A 24066-nucleotide genomic window follows, 5' to 3' on the forward strand; every position below is an offset into this window, starting at 1 on the left:
TAGACAGTTGGCTGCTCTTTTCAATTTCTGGGATTTATGAAACATTAGGCAGAGGTCCATATTAGAGAAGAAACTTTATTTTCATTTACCTATCGTAGCGCTATGACATTTATTATAATTTAGGCCTACTAGGGTAGCTTATAAGATTTGAAATCTAAGTGCTGTGCATAATCTCCTTCCAAGTGTTTTAATTGACATTCTGCTATAATGAACCCCACAGACCATTACCTGGTTAATTGCTTGAGTTACAGTGCTTATACAATGCCATCCTTTGTCCTTGGTCTTTGGGGGTATTAAATAGCACAGCTGTCCTGAAGAGGAAGAGATGCTGTTTTTCATGTGATGCATTAGCCTCTTGGTAGCTTTTCGGGGACAGGCTCCCTTCTGTTCTCCTCTAGGCTGATACCAAATCTGATACTTATCAGGTATCTGCTAGTACAGAATTGTCAACTCCTTCAGGAGAGCCCTTGACCTCTAAAGGACTTTTCAAGCCAGTGCCCCAAGCAGAGTTTTCTATGAGTTGACTCTGAGGTCCTGGAACAAGCCCTGGGTGAAGTGATAAAGTACTCACCCAGTATTTAATTCCCCAGCACCAAGTGAGATCAGCCAGGACTTACTGGGCAAAGTACCTTAGTTCTGTAAATTAGAAAAGGCCCAGAGCTAGCTCGTCTTGTTCTAATTCTTTGTATTTAGTAAGTCACTCAGACTTGGAGGGTGAGAATGAATGTCAGGTTCATAAGTCACATGGTGACCCGGGCTCCGGGATTCATGTAGAATTCTCTCTCAGATCAGTCACGGAGCAGAACAAAAGAGGCAAGTGCAAGGTCGAGTGTGCCAGGACAGTGCAGGGGATTGCAGTGTGGGTCTTCCAAGATTTCAACCTACACAATGATGTGGGCCGGGGAAATAAATAGCTTTATGAATTGCAGTGCCTATTAGAGGCTTCGAAAGAGCATTTTAAGAGTCAGAGCCAGGAAGTGCCAGTCTGCAACTTCCAAGTCCAGATGAACGTCTCAACATCCTAGTCATGTGGTTTTTTTCGTGCTTCCTCTCACCTTAGCATGTAGCCCTGAAGTGTCTACCAGGTTCTGATGGGTAAGAAAGAAGCTGATAGAGTTTGGGATATGTAGTATATGCACTTTTACATATTATGCACACTCATACACTCTGTTCCCAATATTAAACCTCTGGCTAGCCCCATGTCTATGTTTCTGAGAACTAGACTTATTTTAAATCAGCCTGGACTAAAAAAAATATAAAGGTATGTGTTTCTCTCTCTATATGTGTGTGTGTCTGTCTTCTCTCGCCCTTCTGGTAAACGGAAGTTTGGTAACTGAAATATTGAAGAACAAAGTATTTATTTCACACTGTCTCTTTAGCAGTAATACTTCACATCTAAGTTGCTTACACATGGGCTTGTGTAAGTGTATAAAAGAAATCCACACAGGTCTTCACACACTCTGAAGCTAGTCTAGCAAGCTGCTAGTGATCAAAAGCCAAACCTAGTACTGTGTCCCAGCATCACCTTCTGCTTCCAAGATAAAGCTAACAGAAAAGCATATTCATTTTCTAACTTCTGCATCCTCAAGCCTCCACAACTAGTGAACCTTCAGCTTTTCCCACAGTGTCCCCAGTGAGGAGCACTGCACTGCAGACATTCTGTTGGGTCTCCAGAAAGGGAAGCCATCTGCTCAGATGTGGCCAGACTCACTTTAATGAGTACTTGAATATTTCTGATCAAAGACACAGAAAAGAATGTGTCGACTTCACACATGAAAAGAATGAGACGGACTTCAGGTTGAACATTCCCCGTGTGCAATGCTGTCATACATTATCATGGATTTTTCTCTTAGCGTGCCTAAGTCCATACAAATATACTATGGATGATAAATTTAGTTTAGTGCTATAACGACTTTGACAGATTACTAACAGCTACTTGGATAGGCAAACAAAGGAACAGAGCGGCCGGTGTGTTCCAGTTCTGTCACTTTGTCATTTTTGAAATCACTGAGCTTTGTGTTTTAGGACAGCCTTAAGTCTGCAGAAGACTCAGGAAGAACAAAGAGTTCCCACGTATTCCCCACCCTCACCCGTAGCTTTTACAACCCGGGAATTATCTGCCAGGAAATTTTACTTCTGTCTCATTATCTAGCGGTACACTCACAAGTTCATACTGTCCCTTTCCTCAACCTCTTTCTGCTTGAACTAATGGAAAAATAAAACAGCTACAGCAGACACGGCCAGGATCACTGGGAGTGAAAACTCATGAAATCAAGTAGTAATAATTTTGTTCTTGCCTTTGAAAAGTTTTTCTTTTGAAAAGTTTTTATTTTTTCAGTTTCGGAGATCTGGAGCCAGGACTTATTTTTTTTTCCTGCCTAAATTTATTCTACATTTTTATCATTGCACCATCCATTGCTGACTTCATTTCTCCCCCTACCAACCACCTGTTGGTCTCCCCTAGCTTGGCAGCTTTTTCTCTACACTCTGTTTGTGTGTCTTGGCTGCCATGGGTAATGTTCTGGTCCAGAACTGCTACTTTGATTCAAAGCAGGGTAGGAGGAGAAGAGGAGGACCTGAGAAAGCAGCAGGCAGAGAGAGAAGAGGTATCCACATCTGCACTTGGACCCTATGTGATGTCATATTCTGAACCAAAGCCAATCTCTTCCCATCTTACAGAAAAACGCTGAGACGATGTTTCCATTTTACTGCGTACTTAGGAGGCACAGAAAGCATTTACCTTGGTAGAACGTAATGCTACATTCAGTGTGCTTAATAAATTTGTAATGGATTCATTTATTTAGACACTGGAAGGAGCAGGCTCCCACTGGAAATAGAAATTATAGCGCTTCTACTGTTGCTGTCAACAACGCAAAGGGATGTGCAGAGCCTGTTAGAGATGATTGCGATTACTCTGGAATTGCCCTTAAAAAAGTAAAACAGGAGACAGAAATCCGTGCTGACACAGTCTCCCTTTTGATACACCATGCCTTTGAGAATGAACTGAAGATCTGAGGCTTAAAAGCTTCCCTGTACTAAAAGAACTGAGGCAAGAGGAAACAGGGTGTCAGATACTGTCTCTTATATTGCCAAAGACCTGAGAGCACAGTGCCAAGCACCCCAAGAAGCAAAGAGGACTGGGTGATGACCATAAATCTTAGGAGGCAGGGGATGGAGGTGGCAGGCCCTGGAGACATAGCTCAGCAGGTGAGAGTGCTTACTGCTTGTACTGGCTGGTTTTGTGTATCAACTTGACACAAGCTGGAGTTATCACACAGAAAGGAGCTTCCCTTGAGGAAATGTCTCCATGAGATCCAGCTGTAAGGCATTTTCCCAATTAGTGATCAAGGGGGAAGAGCCCCTTGTGGGTAGTAACATCCCTAGGCTGGTAGTTTTGGGTTCTATAAGAAAGCAAGCTGAGCAAGGCAAGGGGAAGCAAGCCAGTAGGGACATCTCTCCATGGCCTCTGCATCAGTTCCTGCTTCCTGAGCTGTTTGAGTTCCAGTCCTGACTTCCTTTGGTGATGAACAGCAATGTGGAAGTGGAAGATGAATAAACCCTTTCCTCCCCAAATTGTTATTTTTTGGTCATGATGCTTGTGAGCATGTGGGTGGTCCACAACTGCAGACTGTAGCTCCTGGGAATCTGCTGCCATCTTCTAGCCTGTGTGGGCACACATCTATGTACACACACACACACACACACACACACACACACACACACACACTAAAATAAAAGGAGTAGTTGTAACCACGCCTCTCTGTCTTCTTTCTTGTGGCATATGTTCTTGTGAGGCCTTCTCTCTTGGGGTTCGCATGCCTGAAATTAATGTGAGGTTAAGACTTCTAATGATCCCTGTGGCGGCGGCTCACATCACTGTTGATTGATGATTTGAATGAGGAAATCACAGAAGTCTGCTAGCATCCTCAGCGCCACGTCATCCCATTTCTCCAGTGGGGTTCAGACGTCTTCCAATGCTTTCCCTTTCCTTCACTTGTCATCACTGAGGCAAGCTCTTCAGCCCAGCCAGCTCTTCTCAGTCTAGCTGCTTTATCAGGTTTTACTGAACTCCCGAAATTCACACAGAGACTGCAATCTCTGGTGTTGGATGCTGTCAGTAGTATAATTTCTATGCAAACACTGCCATGTCTATACTGTCCTACTTACCACAATCATCTCTGGTTCATTCTGTGCTTCAAACTGAAGCTCAACCACTGCCTAAACCTCAAAAAAGAAAAAAAAAAGCCATTCTCCTCAGGAAATTCACCACACACACACTTATTAGAATGGGAATTTTCATACCATCCTCAGTTACTCAAAATGATAGCAAGTAAAATCATTCTAGCCTAAATGAAACATTGTAAGAAAATTCAGGTAGAAAAATAATGTCATACACATACAACTTTGTCTTATAATTTTGAGTAGTTATCTAGAGTCAGAGGGGGAAGAATGTCCTATGTAAGGTCAAAAAGGCCACCATTGCTGCAACTCATGAAGTGTATGCACACATATCCTTGCAACTGAAGTTATTTTCTTTCTTTACAGTTGTCATCACCAAGAACACAGCTGGAATAAAGTACTTGTGTAGGCGAAGGCTCAAAATCTTGCTAGACAGTCTTTTGATAATGAGACAGCCATTGTTTTAAAATGCTGAGTGGGATACTTTGTTACACAGCAGTGGGTAGCTGAGACATGTGAGTAGGACCCAAGGCAGTTAGGAGATCTTAGTTGTTTTCAGCTGGTACTGAGAGCGTCCATGTGTACTCAGGTTAGCCAGGACTTCAGTCTAGCCTGGTTTTGGCAGGGTAGCTTATCTGGGGGAGCCAACTCTGTGTGTCTCCCCTCCTCCTGCGACCATTCACATCTGATGAAAGGAATAAATTGTGGAAACACATATGTACCCCTTAGGAGTTGGTTTGAGATTGGGTACTTTTCACTCCTACCTCATTTTATTGGTCACATGGTGGGAGTCAGACTGAACATCAGGAGAAGATGCCACTTCTTTGTAAGTACAAAACTCACGCTGCAAAGGGTGTGAGTCAAGGGGGTGGGGGAACCCAGCGCAGCAATGCAATACCTATATTTACAACTGTGCCTACTTATTTCAAGCTCCGCAAACACCCGTTAGCACACAAACCAGCACAGCACACATTGGCTTTCACGATGACACTTTCACATGTGAATCTGATTGTACCTTATCATATCATATTTACTCCCCCTGCTTTTCTTATTTCTCCTTGCAGTTCAGAAGACATCTGTGGCATGGTTATTACTCGTCAGTCATCTAACTTTATACTTCCTAGTTTTTACAGACAAGACAACATCCAGGATGAAAAGGGTTAGGTTTCTGTTCGGAAATTATAAACTCTCCCCATCTCTGTCTTGGTCTTGATGGTCTTTCTGACTGTCTATTTACTTGCATGCCTGCCTGCCTGCCTGTCTGTGAGAGTGCACATGCACCCATGTGCATTTGCATACAGTGGCCAGAGTCCCTGTCAGATGCCATCCTCAGTCACTCTCCACCTTATATTTAAGATGGGGTCTCTCACCAGTTTTGGCTCCTGGTGAGGCTGGGCCTTCAGTGAGCTACCAGGATCTGTTTGTCTGCAGATCTCCAGTGCTGAGCTGAAAGCAGCCACTGCCCTTGGCTTCCAATCTTCAAGCTTGCAGGGCAAGTCCTGTAATGACTAACTCTTCTTCCCAGATTCCCATCTCTTCTCCAGTCTTTACTTTTACACCCATGTTAGGATTTAACCTACATCAAAGTTTATGCTTAAAACTTCTGTTTTGTCCTTTTATTGTCCCAGTGACAACATTCCATCTGAAGTCCTCACAGGTTTGAATCACTGAGTCATTACTTGAATTATTTTGTTTGGGGGGGGCATGTTTTTATGAATTTATCATTTAAACTTATTTTCAGTTAAAGTAAAACTACATCACTGTCCTCCTCCCCTTCCACTAATCCTCTCTGTGTCTCCATTTCATAACTTATTAAGTGGACGTGGCGGGTCTTACTTCATATGGCTCTTGTGTAGTGAAACTGACATAAGAGTTATAAAGTGCTCTGAGTGGTGCCATCACGGCTGGCTTTCTTCTTCTGTAAGGGGCCCTCCAGCTATCTCTTCCTTGTCCTCTCATGACTGGTTTCCTAAGACCCATTACAAAATAGTTATAGCATAAAAACATACCAAGTACGTACGGACGGAAGAATAGCAGATGTGCCCCAGGAAGAACAAGGAAAGGCTATTTCCTCACAACTTCGTTTTAAAACAGATTTATTTATTTCTAAAATTTATGTGTGTTCTGTGTCTGTGTGAATATATGCCACTTATGTATGGGTGTCTGTGGAGGCCATACATAAGTTTCCGTGGACCTGGAGTTAGAGGTGGTTGTGAACCTCCAGATGTAGGTGTTGGGAACTGAACTCAGGTCCTCTGCAAAAGCAGGGAGCACTCTTAACCTCTGAGCCACCTTTCCAACCTCATGACGTCATTTTTTAAAGATCCACTCAGCATTTACTCAGTTCTGTAAACTTCTTTTTCATCTTTCTTTTTCTTCCCTCTTCCCAGTCTCTCCCTCTATCCTTCTCCCTCTCTTTCCACCTCCTCCTTTCCTTCTTTCCTTTCTTTTCTTTTTGAGACAGAGTCTTGTTAAGTAGCCCAGGCTAGCCTCAGACTCACAATCTTCCTGCCTCAGCTTCCCCGGTGCTATGAGACTATGGTATTTTTCTACTTGAGAATCTTTCACAGGATATTTTTAGATGTTTTAAATAAAGGGTGGTTGATCAAAGGGTGGTTTTATGGAATACAATTATACAATTACTGAAAGTTTAGTTATATTTAGTTATACCCAGTATCTTGTGTTAGGTTGGGTATGGTGGTTTATGGCTTTAATCCCAACACCAGAGAGGCAGAGGCCGGTGGATCTCTACTTTGAGGCCAGCCCATCTACAAATCAAGTTCCAGGACAAGCAGAGCTGTTACACAAAGAAACACTGTCTTTAAAAAACAAAAATCTTGTTAGATACAGAGGCCTCCTAAACTTTTTTGACTTTTGACCTCTTTTTTCCTGAGAAATTCTTGTGTGTGCTTAACATATGGGAATATAAAACAGGTATCCAGATCAAACACCCACTGGTAATAAATCATAACAAAATTTCTTTTAGAATAATTGTTTGTTTTATTCATTTTTTAAACCAATGAGTATGCTAATGAGCAGGGTATATTTATTTTTACATAAACATTGAGAGCTAAAATTTGGCCGAATGTTTGTTATTGCTGCATGTAGACGATCCTGAACATTTTTAAGAGTGGAGCAATACTCCAATACTATAACTGTCAGTGCGAAGGATGGTGTTTTATTTAAATACAAAGTACAAAATGGAAAGAAGTATGTTTAGAGCCAGTATAGAAATTGATGGAGATTCTGTCCTACCACCAAGCCAAATCTTACTGATTTTTTTTAAAAAAATGAAATTCAGCACAGCAACTCAAACAGCATTTTTTTTCAATCAAGCATTCTAACACAATCCAATCCAAGGACACTAATTCGGAGATTAACATGACGGTAGGAAACAATTGTCTTTGTTTTCCATAATTAAGCAATTACATTTCTGTAAGTGCACTGTCAACAAACAATGCAATTCACAGCACACAGTCATCTGGAACCTGAACCGACCTGTTTCAGGCAGCTTCAGTTGGCATTGTGTGGCCTGACGTCATAGGCAGTGCGAAGCTTACACATTGTGTAGGTAGAGCCAAGGCGTCAGTGAAGTCATGTGATGTGACACAGACGAGCAGGGCCAAAGCCACTTCAGATTCATCAGGAGTTTGATTTTGAATTAAGTTTTGGTTCTTGTGTGTTCGAAAACGTACTACTGTTACCAGATTTTCAATGAGGTTCATCACCTACGGCTTCGTATTGGGTTCACTGAGCCACAGTATAAGACGCTGGGATGGGGGTGCGGTGGGTGTGGCTGACGTATACTGGCCGTATGCGGATGCCCATCTTGTGGCTGGGAGGTGCGAGTAGGGACGTGGTGTATGCATCTGCAATGGCGGCTGTTGGTGATGGGCTGCCTTTCACGTTGCCTTACTTCTGTTGTCTTCATCTCTTCTTCCTAAACAGGACCGTGACTTACCTCTGGTGTCATTAAAAATAATGCCTCGGTTCCAGGGACATTACCAATGTTAGCCAGTAGTAGCTGAGGCAACGGTATAGCAGCAAAGACAGTTAGAAGGAAAGTTGGCCTTTTTGGGAAATTTACAGAGTTTTGAAAAATGAAGCATTTCATGTTTATCTCTTCTCCTCCGTGTTGATCTATGTCTGTCTCTCCCATAGCTCCACTTCATTGAGCTAACCTCAAATTTATTGTTCTTTAATCCCATCCTTATAAATTCCACGTGATTTGTGGAAACGAATTTGGGTTTGAAATTAAACAGAACTGCACTTGAGCGCTAAATCCAAAGCCTACGGGTTTTAGGACTGTGGACGAGGAATGTAACTTCCTGCTGCTTGCTTCCTCATTTGTGATGATTAGCAAGTGTGTGTCACCTGCCTGGAATGCACAGTTTGAGATCTTGTTGCATTGATAGTGAAGCTATGTGTAGGGGCCCTACACATAGTAGGCTCTTTCGTCACTCTCCTTATTTCGATCTTCTCACTATTTGTCTCTACGGTTTTGTTTCTTTCCCACCTGATATCAGACAACATATGTGTGTGTCCTATTCTATTAGCAGTCGGGAATGACTATTAGTGATGGGGAATGGAAGGATGAGCTTTCCCAATTTCACTTTTCTGGGAAGATTATATCGTGTTTCTTTGGACATTGGTTAAAAAAACTTAATAAGAATAACTAATTAAAATAACCCAAAGATAAATGTGAGTTTTCAAAAAACTCCCCAAATTATACAACAAAGAACCTGAGAGTTAAGGGGCATGTGAAAAATCCTAGAGCACAGTATATATTCAATGTTATGATTTTTTTATTGTCTCCCTCTCCATTTATTATAATAGATTCCAAGAGAGTGCTCTCACTACAGGGCCATTATCCCTAGTAGATTTAAAGACTATTTTACCAGTATTTTTTCTGAAAGAATTGAGTTTGCTGGAATAAACTATTCAGCTCAATATTTTTCATCTCCCTCTAATGCAAACGTATTTGATTCCTATAAATCTGAGTGAGGTCAGGGAGGAAATCACACACATTTGTTTTCCACAGGGTATATGAGCTATTAAGGCATGCTGCATTTATTATAGATCATGTTTGCTCTTTGGCAAGATAATTTGAATGATTGAGAACACCGTTTGAGAACATGTAACACCAAGAAGCAACCAGAAGGGAGAACTGAAAGCAAAGTGCTCCTCATAATAAGTGCTTTAAATAAAATGCCCCGAGGTGACTCACACATACACTTACATATAAAATAGACCAAACAATACACAATTCTAAATCACACATGCTGATTATTCTATGTCTCAGAGATGTGTTTATTCTTCCCATAAAATGATAGATGGTATTACTTAGTGCTTTTATTTGAACACTTATAATTTGTGTATTTCTTAAAATGTTGCCTTCCAGCCTCGAATATGTGGATATTTTCTTTGCTTTGTGTTCTTTTAATTACTTTGTCTGCGGATCATGTGGACACGAAAGCAAAGACCACACCATACAGCAAATTTACGAAGAAATTTGAAGGAAAAGAGACGCTGAAGGGCTTAAAGCCATCCAGTGGCCTCTCTCTGGACGAAGAAGAAACCCTCCGTACAGAAATGGCTGCCATGGCAGAGCCCACCACTGGATCCCCCGCCTTGGCAACGGCAGACCCCACCACTGGCCCCTCTGCCTCCGCCACAACCCGTCTCCTTCCCCTTGAGAGCTTCTCTCTGGACACGGCTAATTTCTTTTTGAATTGCTGCCATTGTTGTTCATTTGTCACTGTGCAGAAAGGAGAACCCGGAAAGACTGGACAACAAGGTACTTGAAAATGCCCAGAGAGGAAGGGTTGGGGTGTAGCATTGTTCTGACGATTTCTGCACTGCCAGCAAAGGGCAGTGGCAGGCTAGGTGTAAGAATGTGACAAATGCAAATTGAAACACGCTCACTGATACATAAGATAAAAATGCAGTTCAGTAACCACAGCCATATTTCTTTTTGAAAGGATTTGCTTATTTTTATTGTATGAGTATGGTCATCTTGCCTACGTGCGTGTCTGTGGGTCACGTGTGTATCTCGTGCTCTTAGAGGTCAGAAGAAGGTGTCATGTCTTCTAGCACTGGAGTTATTGGAACTGTGAGCTACCTTGTGGGTGTTGGGGATTGAATCCAGGCACTCTGGAAGAGCAACCTGTACTATTAACCACTGAGTCCCAATTACAGCCTTATTTCCAGAGTACTTTTTTTTTATTGGCTATTTTCTTTATTTACATTTCAAACGTTATCACCTTTTTCTGGTCTCCCTCTGCAAACCCCTTATCCCATCCTCCTCCCCCTGCTTTTATGAGGGTGCTTTACCACTCCACCCACCCACTCACTGCCCACTACACTGGGTCATCGAGCCTCAACATGACCAAGGGCCTCCCCTGCCATTGATGTTAGACAAGGCCATCCTCTGCTGCATATGCAGCTGGAGCCATGGTCCCTCCATGTGTACTCTTTGGTTGGTGGTTTAGTCCTTGGGAGCTCTGGGGGGGGTGGTTCTGGTTGGTTGATATTATTGTTCTTCCTATGGGTTTGGTCCCCCTTCAGCTCCTTCAGTCCTTTCTCTAACTCCTCCAATGGGGTCCCTGTGCTCAGTTCAATGGTTGGCGGCGACATCCACATCTGTGTTTGTCAGGCTCTGGCAAAGCCTTTTCTCATTAACCACACATGACCAGTGCCTACCAAGTTGGGTAAGACCCACTACTGTCTTAAAAGGGCTGGTTTGAACTGAGTCAGGGAATCCCAACTCCAGTCCTGGGGCTGAGGTTTTCTAGGCAGCTCAGGCAATGTCCATTAGAGTTTTTAATGGTTGATTTTTAAAAATGATAAGTGAAATTCTACTGCACATGAGGAAACGGTGGTGGCTGAAGAACTTCTTGGGTGCTATTTGTAGTTAGGGTTAGAAGTGGAGGGGCTATGACGGGAGAGTGAAGTACAGAATTCACTTTGGTCCTCACGGAAATGCTACACTGACACTGCCCAGCAATTTTCTCTGTTGAACACCATGGTTACTATTTCAAAATCTCAGATGTCTTCAATATACACATAATGAATATGCCCTCTGTCTTACTGTAATTTGCCTTTTATGTGCTATGTGGTATAGACGACTTAAGGTAAAATTAAGATCAGAATGTCAAAGTTAAATTCACTATTCCTTGAAAAAAAATTCATGTAATGTCTGCTGCATCCAGCCTGAAGACTAGAAAGCTGTAAAATCAGTGATTATGTGTCCCCGGAGCTTTCGATTGATTTCCTTTTGTGGTGGGGGTTTTAGAGAGATGGGTTCTTTATGCTGACCTGGATTAAGGGGTAAAGAGGATGAGATTAGACCCCAAGGTTTCCTGGTTGGTGACTCACTATTGGAAAGATAATGAGGCTGAGGAAGTCATAATTATGAGAATACTTAATGACTGATTTGGTTGGGGAGCTGATTAAAGATGGAAGGCCCAAAGTCAGGGCCAGCGAAACTCAACAGGTCACGACACAGCCGAAGGCAGTGAGGTCCATAGCACAGGGGTTTTTGTTTCACCTGGTGGTGAGCTGTGCTTGGACATCACTTCCTCTTCTCATCTTTGTGACATATAGTTTGGAGATGTGCCAAGTTTCTAGGCTGTCTGGGTGGCTCACAGCTCATAATTTTACTGGTTATGTTATCTGGATCAGAATGCTATGTGTTTATTTATGCTGCGGATTGAACACAGGGCTTTGAGCATGCTAGGCTATTGCCTTTTAAGAGGCTTTTAACTTTTAGCTGTCCCCAAAGTTACCCATGTTGGCTTGCTGATCACTCTGAAGCCCAGGCAGATTATGAACTTGACTAGCTCCTACCTCGGTCTTCCAAGCAGTTGCAATTACAGGCCCAAGTTAACAGCTGGCCTCAAGCTCAGGTGGTTGACTCCATCACTGACCTTCTCCTACGAAGGTTTCAATACAGCCTTAAGCCTCAGGCTCAGCCATGGGAGACAGGATTAAATGATACCATAAGCAATATGAATGCTGTGCAGCCTGACATGGAATAAATGCTCAGAAGACTACTCTCATGACTCAGCTAATTGGAGGGAGTGTGGTTCTGTCTTGTGAATTCTCTGGTCCCGATACGACAGCACCCTGATTTTTCAGATTTAGACAGTTTGCTGCAGTTTATTCTAACTTTACCAGTTTCTTAAAATCAGTTTTTATTTTTTCGAGTTTATGAAATCCATCATTTTCCCCTCCCCCTTTCTCCTTCCAAACCTTCCCATGCTCTCTTTCCCATGCTTTGTTCTCCTTCAAATTCATGGCCTCTTTCTTCTTTAATTGTTGTCGTGTGTGTGTGTGTGTGTGTGTGTGTGTCTGTCTGTCTGTCTGTCTGTCTGTCTGTGTGTCTGTCCATCACTTTCTTTGTGTATGGAGAGAATGTATTGACTATGAAGCTATGATCCATGCGTGTGTGTGTGTGTGTGTGTGTGTGTGTGTGTGTATACATACATGTTCCTAAATGCATAAGTAGACCTGCTCCATGATTCTTCAAGCCTTTTTTTGTTTCTTTCATTAGAAATCTACTCTAAGAGCAGCACTGAACAAATGTGAAGGAAAAGAATAAACCTACTGTAATCCAAGCAAGCATTTCAACCTTCTCTTTCTTAACTCTCAGTCGTTGGTCATGGGAACATGCACATCGCAGGCATAACAAGTTGAATTATCTACTTTTAAAAGTCCAGTTAGATTCAACTTACGGATGAAAGAAATCATGAAAATATTCAAATATATTTAACGACCGGAAGACAACACTTCGTTTCTTCTGTTTTTAGTTCAGTTACTGTGGGCACCCCATGTTAAGAAGAATGGGAACTTTATAACACTTCTCAGTCTTTACAATACTGAAGATACGTTTACGCTGCACCTGGTGATGTGCTCCTGGCTCAGTGATGCTTTGGTCGACTTAGAAGTTGCAGCACCTGCCGGAGCAGAATGTGAAAGCAAAGACAGCTGGCTCATGGGAACCCCAGCTTTTCCTCTTAGGCTCAATCTTGAGGTGCTTGGTGGAATGCATCTGTGGAGAGGTGAGAGCAGGCACTCTCCCTCTGGCCCTGTGTGTAGTTGCAGCTCCTGAGCCAGTCCAGGCATGTGCTTCCTTGTTTCTCTCAGGTGTAGAAACACGCCTTTGGAAGAGACACTGCATGACGCTGCAAACTGAGATTGTCTTTCTTGCATGCTCTCACTTCCTCTGCTGAGTCTGCCTCCATTCCTCTCCCCCATGCAACTCTTCTTCAGATGCAAGAGCCTGCCTTCAGCCTTCTCTGTGACAAGTGATTTGTTAAAGGGTTTCGTTCAAACACTTATAGAAATGGAATTGTACTGAATATGAGTTCTCATTCCATCGATTTTTTTTTGTTTTTAAATTTCTATTTCACTCTATTTCATTAGCTTTAATTATAATTAAAATGTAATTCTGTGATTTCGTTGAGTGTGATTATCAATATGGTAAACTTTTGAAGAAATTAGCCTTGAAGTATTCTAAGTGAAAAGCAATTTTTCACTCTGCAGAGAGGAATGAACTTTCAGAAAGAATAATTAGTTTTAGGTGAGTTCTAGGTGAGTGGCCTGCCTGGATGAATAAGTTTATCTGTGGTGGTTTGGATGAGAAAGCCTTCCCGGGGCTCTTACATTTGCAGGCTTAGCTCCCAGTTGGTGAACTATACAGGGAGGATTAAGAAGGGAAGCCTTCCTGGAGGAGGCTTATCAGGGGCTTTGAGGTTTAAAAAGCCAGAACAGCCCAGTCTGTCTCCCTCACTTTGTCTGCTGCCTGAGGATCAGAGTGTGAAGCTCCCAGATGCTGTGTCAGTACCACCGTGCCTGTTTGCTTCTCATTGGGATGGTCATGTACTTTACCCCTCTGGGATCATGAGTCCCAAATAAACGCTTTCTTTTTTGAGGGTTATCTTGCTCATGGCATCTCTTCACAGCAATCAAACAATGATGTCAGGCTTGCATGATCTCCCCTCTGCCTGCCTCCTAGTCCTCAGACCGCATCCTTGGTCACTACCTAGATGCACCATGATGGATTTTTTTTTAGATGTTTAAAGATACTGTCTTTTAAAAAGGTACTTCAGGAAATTTTGATTCCTTCATAGAGTTTTTGTTTAATGTTATTTTCTCAAAGGATTCTCTTCTGACCTAATAAATATAACTCATTTTATTTTTAACTGTAACTTACAATGCAGCCTTCCTTTTTTTGCTTTATATTAACTACAGTGGGACCATTTATAGTCTCTTTATGGTTATCTGTTTGATGTTTACCTTGTACAAATTCTCATCTCTGTGTGTGGGTGTGTGTGGGGTGTGTGTGTCTGTGTATAAAAACCCTTGGCTTATTGATGGCCACAATTATAGCATCTAGCAAGACACTTTAGTGTACAGCAAACCTCACATACGGTTCCTAATCAGTGAGTCAGTGGATGAATGGGGATCTCAAAGTGTTTTGTATTGTGTTTTTACTTCCAGTTTAAAAGTGTGGTCTGTGGGAGGTTAAGTGTTAGATAATCATTTTGTTTTTGCCATTTGACGTAGTGCGGCTTCCCTGAATCATTTGGTCACTGCCATAAATATAGTGACAAGCACTAACGGGCTCAATTTATCTATCCACCTAGTACAGAATTGCAAATAAGGCAAAAATATTGCCCTTGGAACTCTGTAATGGCTTATTCGAACCTGATTTTATCATTAGACATTGACAGTTTTGGGTTTCAGTAAAATAACTGCCTTTCCCCCTGAACCAATGAATTTCAAAATATATTTTTTTCTAATGTGATGATTCTAGGTCCTAAAGGAGAGACTGGTGACACTGGAAGCCCAGGACCCCCAGGAACCAGTGGACCCCAAGGCCCCAAAGGCCAGAAAGGAGAGAAAGGTGGGTAACTATTCCATTTCTGATTAAACTCAGGAAGGTTCTGCATCATTTTAAAGAAAAGCAGTTTGCTAAAAAAAAAAAGCTAGAGTATTGAAAGTGGGCTTTTAAAATCTCATGTATTAATCTGACAATCTGACATAAAATATTAACTTTATACATGGCTAAGTGAAAAACTTTAAGTATTTGGGAATATCATGATGCACACACACAGAGTAACACAGACACACACACACAGACACACACACACAGACACAGACACACAGACACACACACACACAGACACACACACACACAGAGACACACACACAGACACACACACAGACACACACACAGACACACACACACAGACACACACACAGACACACAGACACACACACAGACACACACACACACACACACACACACACACACATATCTCACATATAAACCCACCCCAGCAGAAAATAGGGTAATAGAGAGAGACTTTTTTAGTTATTCTTTTTAAAAACAATTAGTCATACAATATGTTTTGATTATGTTTTTCCCTCTCCCAACTCCTCTCCGATCCCATCACCACCTCCCTTCCCACCCACCTTCATGTTCTCTCTTCCCCTCAATATTCTTCCTTAAACCAAAACAGAGAGCGAAAAGCAAAATAAACCACCAACCAACCAACCAACCAACCAACCAACCAACCAACCAGCCAACAAATCCGAAGAAAAAGATGCCAAGAGAGACTCTTAAACAACCTTTCCATAGCTTGATGGCCACCAGTATGACCCAGAGACTAGAAATCATGAAGTATAGTCTGGGGGAACGGTCCTGTCTTTGTGTGTGAGAGCTTTCATTTTTTTCTTTTTCCCCTGCTCTAGTACTGGGTGGCGAGACTGTGCATGCTAGCAAGGGCTCTTTCTTTCAAATATACACACAGAGTTCACTGGATATTTTTGTTTCAAATGATACAACTAATTTAACACTACATAGCAGCAGACTAAGCAACCCTGTAGGATACTCAGCTCAGGTAGAAAGCCGGCTGTTAAGGGGAGTTGGAAACTGTCTTTGGCTTACTCTGAAAGCAGAGACAACATCTATGGTGGGAAGCTGAACAGATTAAATATTTTGATCTAAAAAGAAAACCAGAAGAAATGATTAAAATATAGTAATGGTTTTACACTGCCTGGAACCTGAGAGGAATGGGCTGGCTTCTAGTTACTTATAACCTGTTTATCAAAGAAGATTTGTAGTTGTGAGTGATTCCATTGATCTCTTCCTGCCCAAGAAGCCTATAATTCTATGAAGGCATCAGCGTAGAAGGCTTTCTGTCCCAGAAAAGCCTGGCTCCTGTGTACTTTCAAGTACTTTAAAGTTACAGATTCACTGGGATATTTAGAAGTTTCCCAGGGAATACTGGTGTCCTGTGGAAATACCAGCTATCCAGTAAGCTCATTGGTTCAGTATCAGTGTCACATGTCAGAAAGCCTAATATCACATATCCATCACCCTCCACTGCCTAACTCATTCCTAGAACAGTCAGGGAAGTAATTACTCAAAAAATATGCTGAGGTAAGAGAGAGCTCCTTCACACTTGTCAGTTATGTGATTTTCATTCTTGGAAACATTTAATCCTTTTGTGGCTGAATTATATTAGCAGAGCACCCGTGAGTGAGCGACGAACCTCCGAGACACTTCATACAGTTTGGAAGCTAGACTTCCAGAAGTGGAAGAATATCTAGGGAGGTACTATAAGATATGGTTCTTAAGAAGACGCTTTGATGGATGATCAAAGCAGAATTTCATTCAGCCAGTCTCTATAAAGTGGCAACTCCACTTTTCTTTTACTTCTAGACTTAGTGTGGACTCCTGGTTAGGACTGAAGGTTTAAAAAAAAATCCAAAACCTTGCTTGAGAGGCTGCATGGTGCTCAGTCACCATCTAACTAAATAATTTTAATCTAGGCAATTAATCAATCTCTTTAGACAAACTTAAGCTTTCCAGTGGTGCTGGGCATGGTGGCACATACATTTAATCCCAGTATTGGGAGGCAGCAAAGAAGACATTTTCGACCGTTACTCAAAATTTGCAATAGGGAAAACAGCAACACAGGCATCCACGGTATTTGGAGGGTGTTAGGAATTTTATGAGGAGTTCGAAGAATCCTCCCATGACTACCATGAGAAAGAGGAGTTCTGCCTGAAGGGATATGTTCTTAATCTCTTTAAGTGGCTTACCATTAGCTAGAACTCAACACTCCTAATGTCCCTCAACACACTGTTTTCCCATTTTTTTTTCTTTTTTGCTAAGAAACATTGGAATGTGGTGCAGCTCTGAACCTCGTGTTAGCTTTACCCCAAAGGACATAGCTGTGTCAATAGTAATCCTTGCTCTATTTTAGGACTAAAGGGAGACCGCGGGGACCAAGGAGCAGGTGGCATTCCAGGATACCCAGGAAAGCCAGGAGAGCAAGGTAAAGTCCAATCAGCCAAGGGAAGACCTGACTACTGGAAAACCCCATCTCTTTCTGTTCATAAAAGCAGGAGTTTGCAAGGCGTATAGGCAGATTCTTCTTATTTTAATAATGCAGTGTGGTCACTGGATGAAGTCAGTCTAGGCACTGAGGGCTTTAGGCAAATATGTCTGTGTTCCGCTCCTTTTCTTGAGCCATCATCAGCAAAAGGAATTTCTGTATTTCTGTTTCTGTGCCCGTGAGACCTTGAGCATGATGGGGAAGACAGAGATTGAGCCGGCTACTTGGAAAGTGCCAAACGCAAAAGCTAGCGGAATAAAACAATTCTGTGTTATCTTAAAAGGGGAAGAAAAAACATTATTGTTTCTTGGAAGCCTTACTTATTCCACTTCTGAGAACAGACATGGTAATATTGCTCGGGACACTTAACGACTACTAGACTCAGACTTTGCCCAGGCAAGAACCAGTTTTACAAGTCCCTTTAATTGGTATTATTTTAATATTTTAGGTCTGTGGTCATATGTCATAGTTTATATGAGTCTTAAGCATTATTTTACTTTTTTATTTCAGGTGCACTTGGTCTCAAGGGAGATAAAGGAAACATCGGCCCAGCAGGAACGAAAGGACAAAAAGGCTCCAAGGGGGACCTGTGTGGGAATGGCACCAAGGGAGAGAAAGGAGACCCTGGGGCCTCTGGGGCCCATGGATTCATTGGACAGCCTGGGGCCAAGGGCGAGAAGGGTGGTGTCGGGGAGAAAGGCTACCGTGGGGATTCAGGGCAGAGGGGGGAAAAGGGGCAGAAAGGGGAGAAAGGGATGGAGGGAGAGAAAGGTAGCAAAGGTGATGTTGGTGCAGAAGGCAAAAGGGGTTCAGATGGTCTACCAGGGCTCAGAGGCGATCCCGGCCCTAAAGGAGAAAAAGGAGAGACAGGTTCTCCGGGTTTCACCGGACCTGCTGGGCCAAAGGGTGAGCTTGGAAACAAAGGAGTTCGAGGGCCAACAGGGAAGAAGGGCTCCCGGGGTATGAAGGGTTCCAAAGGCGAGGCCACTCAAGTCCCACAGTCAGCTTTCAGTGCCCTTTTATCTAAGCCTTTCCCTCCCCCCAATATCCCCATCAAATTTGACAAGATTCTTTCCAATGACCAAGGGGATTATAGCCCTGTCACTGGGAAATTTAACTGTAGTGTTCCTGGGACATATATTTTTTCCTATCATGTTACTGTCAGGGGTCGACCTGCTCGAATAAGCCTCATGGCCCGCAACAGGAAGCAGTTCAAGTCCAGAGAGACGCTCTATGGTCAGCAAGTAGATCAGGCCTCTCTCCTCCTCGTTCTGAAATTGAGTGCAGGAGATCAAGTGTGGCTGGAGGTATCAAAGGACTGGAATGGACTGTATGTCGGCCCGGAGGATGACAGCATCTTTAGTGGGTTCCTTCTGTACCCAGAGGAAACTCTTAGAAAGTCACCATAAATTTAGTTTTTTGATACTGCACTTTTGATTTATTCTATTAACCTTGAGTAAGGCTCTTAAAAACTTTGATTTTTTCATTATTATAAATTCAATACTGAAACATTTAAGAGATGCACAATATGGTGCCAACGATTCCTATTTCAAAGCATATCCATTGAAATATTTATGTATATTTGAGAGTATGTAAATTAAGTTTGTAGCAAACATTTTTCATTTAGCATTTGATGACATTACTGATGCCATTTAAGGAATTAATAATGGCAACATTCAAAGCTATGAATGAGTCTTATGATTAACAACTTGGTGGTTTGAATAAGAATGACACCCATAGGTTCATATATATTTGAATGTTTGGTAACAGGGAGTGGAACTGTTTGAAAGGATTAGGGGGTGTGGCCTTGTTGGAGTAGGAGTGGCTTGTTGGAGGAAGTGTGTCACTAGGGGTGGGCTTTGAGATTTCAAAGCTCTTTTTTTTTTATTTTTATTAACTTGAGTATTTCTTATATACATTTCGAGTGTTATTCCCTTTCCCGGTTTCCGGGCAAACATCCCCCTCCCCCCTCCCCTTCCTTATGGGTGTTCCCCTCCCAACCCTCCTCCCATTGCCCCCCTCCCCCCATAGACTAGTTCACTGGGGGTTCAGTCTTAGCAGGACCCAGGGCTTCCCCTTCCACTGGTGCTCTTACTAGGATATTCATTGCTACCTATGGGGTCAGAGTCCAGGGTCAGTCCATGTATAGTCTTTAGGTAGTGGCTTAGTCCCTGGAAGCTCTGGTTGCTTGGCATTGTTGTACTTTTGGGGTCTCGAGCCCCTTCAAGCTCTTTCAGTTCTTTCTCTGATTCCTTCAATAGGGGACCTATTCTCAGTTCAGTGGTTTGCTGCTGGCATTCGCCTCTGTATTTGCTGTATTCTGGCTGTGTCTCTCAGGAGCGATCTACATCCGGCTCCTGTCGGTCTGCACTTCTTTGCTTCATCCATCTTGTCTAATTGGGTGGCTGTATATGTATGGGCCACATGTGGGGCAGGCTCTGAATGGCTGTTCCTTCAGTCTCTGTTTTAATCTTTGCCTCTCCCTTCCCTGCCAAGGGTGTGGCCTTGTTGGAGTAGGAGTGGCTTGTTGGAGGAAGTGTGTCACTAGGGGTGGGCTTTGAGATTTCAAAGCTCATACCAGCCCCGCCCCTCTCTCTCTTTCTCCCCTCCCTCCCTCCCTTCCTCCCTCCCTCCCTCCCTCCCTCCCTCCCTCTCTTTTTGCTACTTGCGGATTAGGATATAGAGCTCTCAGCTATTACTCCAGCGCCATGCCTGTCTGCTTTCACTGTGATGGTCATGTACTCTACTACTCTCTGGAACCATGAGCCTCGAATTAAATATTTGCTAAGAGTTATATTGGTCATGGTGTCTTTCCACAGTAACAGGGCAGCAATGAAGACAATATCCTTCTAAATACTTTGTCTCATGTAATGACACGTCACTCTATTCTGTGTGACTATGAGGCCAACAGCTGACAGAGCATGATGATAGCTTTTTCTAGAAGTCCCTGATTCTCTTGGAAGGGTTGCTTTTCAATATCACACAGGCATTCTCCTTCCACTTTAATTCTGAAGAATATACAGGCAGTGTGGCAAAGAGTTGGCAAAATACTTTCAAAATTTATCCATATGTAAGGATTTTCACATAAACTTATATTATGTAGACTAAGATTAAATGTAAAAAGGAAAGTTGATGAAGATGTCACTCGATTAATAGTTCATCCAATTACTGTGCATAGAACTGAACATCCCCAAGAGACTCAAGAGCAAGATTAAATTAGAACTGATCAAAATTTCTGCCCTTTCTTCATGATAGAACATTTAATTCTGATACGTTCTTTGGCACCATTATCATCATCTCTATAATATTAATTCCAGTTATTCAGTTAATGTTTTGGGAGCAGGTGGGGGTAAAATTCATTTGCACAGTGAATGTTTAATAACTGTGAATATTGGATAGTTCAGCAGTTTCGCTCTTTTTAAAAAGTGAAATTTATTGAATCCAAATGGAATCTGGTTTTACAGAGGTATAGTTATACAGATTTGCACATCTTTGAGTGCCAAGTCAGGAAATGGGTGCTGGGGAATTTTTCTGGTCATGTTCTGCCAACTTGGGCAGGCATTAGCTTTTGAGAGTCTCATCCATATGTATGTTAACAGAGCATTTCCCAAACAGTTCTAAGGAGTGCCATTTCTAGATGTTGTTGTGAATCATTAGAGAAAAAGTAGCTTCCATGTTAAACAAATGTTGGAAGTGGCATGATATACCTCTATATAGTAAAGGTTCATAAAGCCTATTGATGCAGTCTCTGACATTTGTATAGAAAATAAATAGGCTTAATTTTGTTTTACTCAATGATCCTGAGTTTATTGTTGGTTTTGAATTCACTCCATGAGCAATACTCTTTAGGATGTGTACTAGCTGGTTTTGTGTGTCAAGTTGACATGAGCTGGAGTTATCCCAGGGAAAGGGGCCTCAGTTGAGGGAATGACTCCATGAGATCCATCTGTAAGGCATTTTCCCAATTAGTGATCAAGAATGAAGGGCCTATTATGGGTAGTACCATCTCTGGGCTGCTGTTCCTGTGCTGAACAAACCAGGGGAAGCAATCTAGTAAGCAGCACCCCTTCATGGCCTCTGCATCAGCTCCCCCCTTCCAGGATCCTACCCTGTCTGAGTTCCTGTCCTGACTTCCTTTGGTGATGAGCAGTAATGTGAAAGTGTAAGCTGAATAAACCTTTCCTCCCCAACTTGCTTCCAACTTGCTTCTCAGGCTTGGTGTTTCATTGCAGCAATAGAAACCCTGACTAAGGATGTTAATTTTGGAAATGTTGCATTGGTTTCTTATCCAATGATTTTTCTTCTGTGTAGACCAGAATGTGACTTTAGTTATGGCTGTGCCTGCAATTTTTAGAGGAAGAATGAGATAGCTGGCAAGTGTTTTAAATAAGCTACACCTCATTTGAAATCTTTCTTTCCTAATTTGGATATTAGATGGTGTCATGATTCAGGAACTTTTATCTTTTGTATTTTGACTCCCATGTTCTTTTCTTTCTTTTCTTAAATTTATATTATTTTTATTTTGTGTATATGAGTGATTTATTTGCGTTTATATTTAGGCAGCATGTATGTGTCTGATACCTGAGGAAGACAGAATAATCTGTTAGATCCACTGGAACAGGAGTTACATGTTCACTGTGGGAATCGAACGTGGGTCCTCTGGAAGAGCACTGAGTACTATTAACCACTGAGCCATCTCTCTAGCCTATTTTCCTTCTCTTTATATCATGTCTAACACTGAGTTTGAGGAAGCCATGAATCAGGTAGCACAGGAAGATAGAATAATAGTCACACACACACACACACACACACACACACACACACACACACACACACCAAGGTATTAGATATGAAGACAACCAGGCAGAAGGCCAGCAAGGAAGCAATTCACATGTCACCTGACAGTGCCTTTCAACTGTTTGTGATGGACATTTTATTGGAAGTCTAAATATTCAGGGTTACTTTTTAGGATTGATGGCAACTATGAACATTTTCTAAAATATCAAAACCAAAGCAGTTTCTGGCTAATAGAGATGGCTTTGGAAGTATCTTTGTGACACTTCACACTATGAGGGTAGAAAAATGATCAGATATTCCCTTCTTTGAGTGCATCATGTGTGTTATCTTATTAAACAGATTCAAGCATGGATTGCCTTCTATCCTAAGGATTTAGGTTCAACATCTGTCCTACTCCTACCTTGATGAATACTAATAACTGTACCTGGATGCCATTCCTGAACACCAAACTACTTAGATTGCCATGAATGAAACTTAAACTTAGCATATGCAGGTCAAGTTTCTGCAAGTCTCATATCCTCCAGCTCAAATAACTACAACTGCTACCATTTGTCCAAAAGCAAAACCTTGTATCACTTGAAGTTTTTATTTTTACCTAAGTACACTTAATGCTTCGGGGTCTATTCAGAGTTGGATGACTTTCTCACATCTTCACTGCCACAACTCCTGTCGAGTTATCATAATTTATAGCCTAGTGCCTTCTAACTAGATTCCCCTACCATCTAAAGAAAATGGGCCTGACAGAGTATACACTATTAAAACATAAATGAAGGTAACAAATGGTTAAAGTATAGCCTACTTCTCTACTTTGGTGTATGTGCCGTTTTATTGAAAAATCTATTGAAAGCTATGGTTTTGTTAACATGATTTAACATAAACAAGATAGATAAAGTGAGTGAAGTAATACTTACAAGGGCAGGCTAGGATTGGATGGAAAATAGGATAAAGGTATTAATTCCAGAATTATGTTTTTCCCCATAGATGGCATTTTTCAAAGTTTAATTTCTATTGATAATTTTGTCAAGTTAATCATTTTTCTTGCATCATTGTATTTCCTAAAAGTTAAAAAATTGTATCAACTTGGGTTCCATGGAGTCAAGCATTTCCAACTGTTCTTCTTTTTTCCTGAAAATATTTTTCCCATACAATATATTCTGATCACAATGCCTCCTCTTTTATATTTTCCCACATCCTCTCCACAGTTCTATTTTTCAACTCCACAATTTTTAATTCCTCTCTTTTTAGAAGATAAACTGGGAACTAAAACAAGATCAGATAAATAACTGAAGCTGACATATAACCCCTACTGAAGTAAAAGGAGTATTTAAAGGTTTCACAATAACAAAAACAACCACCACCACCAGCAACTCTGCTGCCACTGCTCAGGGCCAGCTGGAGTTGATGCAGAATTTTACCAGACGTCCAAAGAAATTTAAAGCCAATGCTCCTCAAATTACTCTGCAAAATGGAAACAAAAGGAACGCTGCCTAATTATTTTAGGAGGCAGCAATTACCCTGGTATCCCAACCACAGAAAGACCTAATAATAAAAAGTAAATTATAGACCAATCTCTCTTATGAACACAGGTACAAATTTCTCAACAAAACATTTGCAAACTGAATCCAAGAACGCATCAAAAAGATCATCCATACTGATCAAGTAGGCTTCATCCCAGAGA

General features: G+C 41.8%; 1 protein-coding gene across 1 annotated transcript in view; it reads left to right on the forward strand.

The window, feature by feature from the left end:
- Window positions 1-23550, forward strand: part of Otol1 (otolin 1) — a 142587-nt gene extending 119037 nt beyond the window's left edge. Inside the window, exons 4-7 of the mRNA XM_006232488.5 lie at window positions 9581-9976; window positions 14999-15088; window positions 17460-17531; window positions 18102-23550. Coding sequence (XP_006232550.1) covers window positions 9589-9976; window positions 14999-15088; window positions 17460-17531; window positions 18102-19000 — 1449 coding nt within the window. The 5' untranslated portion in view covers window positions 9581-9588 and the 3' untranslated portion in view covers window positions 19001-23550. The remainder of the gene's footprint in view (window positions 1-9580; window positions 9977-14998; window positions 15089-17459; window positions 17532-18101) is intronic.
- Window positions 23551-24066: the final 516 nt, after the last annotated feature.

Source organism: Rattus norvegicus, chromosome 2, assembly GCF_036323735.1.
Source record: "Rattus norvegicus strain BN/NHsdMcwi chromosome 2, GRCr8, whole genome shotgun sequence".
NCBI lineage: Eukaryota > Metazoa > Chordata > Mammalia > Rodentia > Muridae > Rattus > Rattus norvegicus.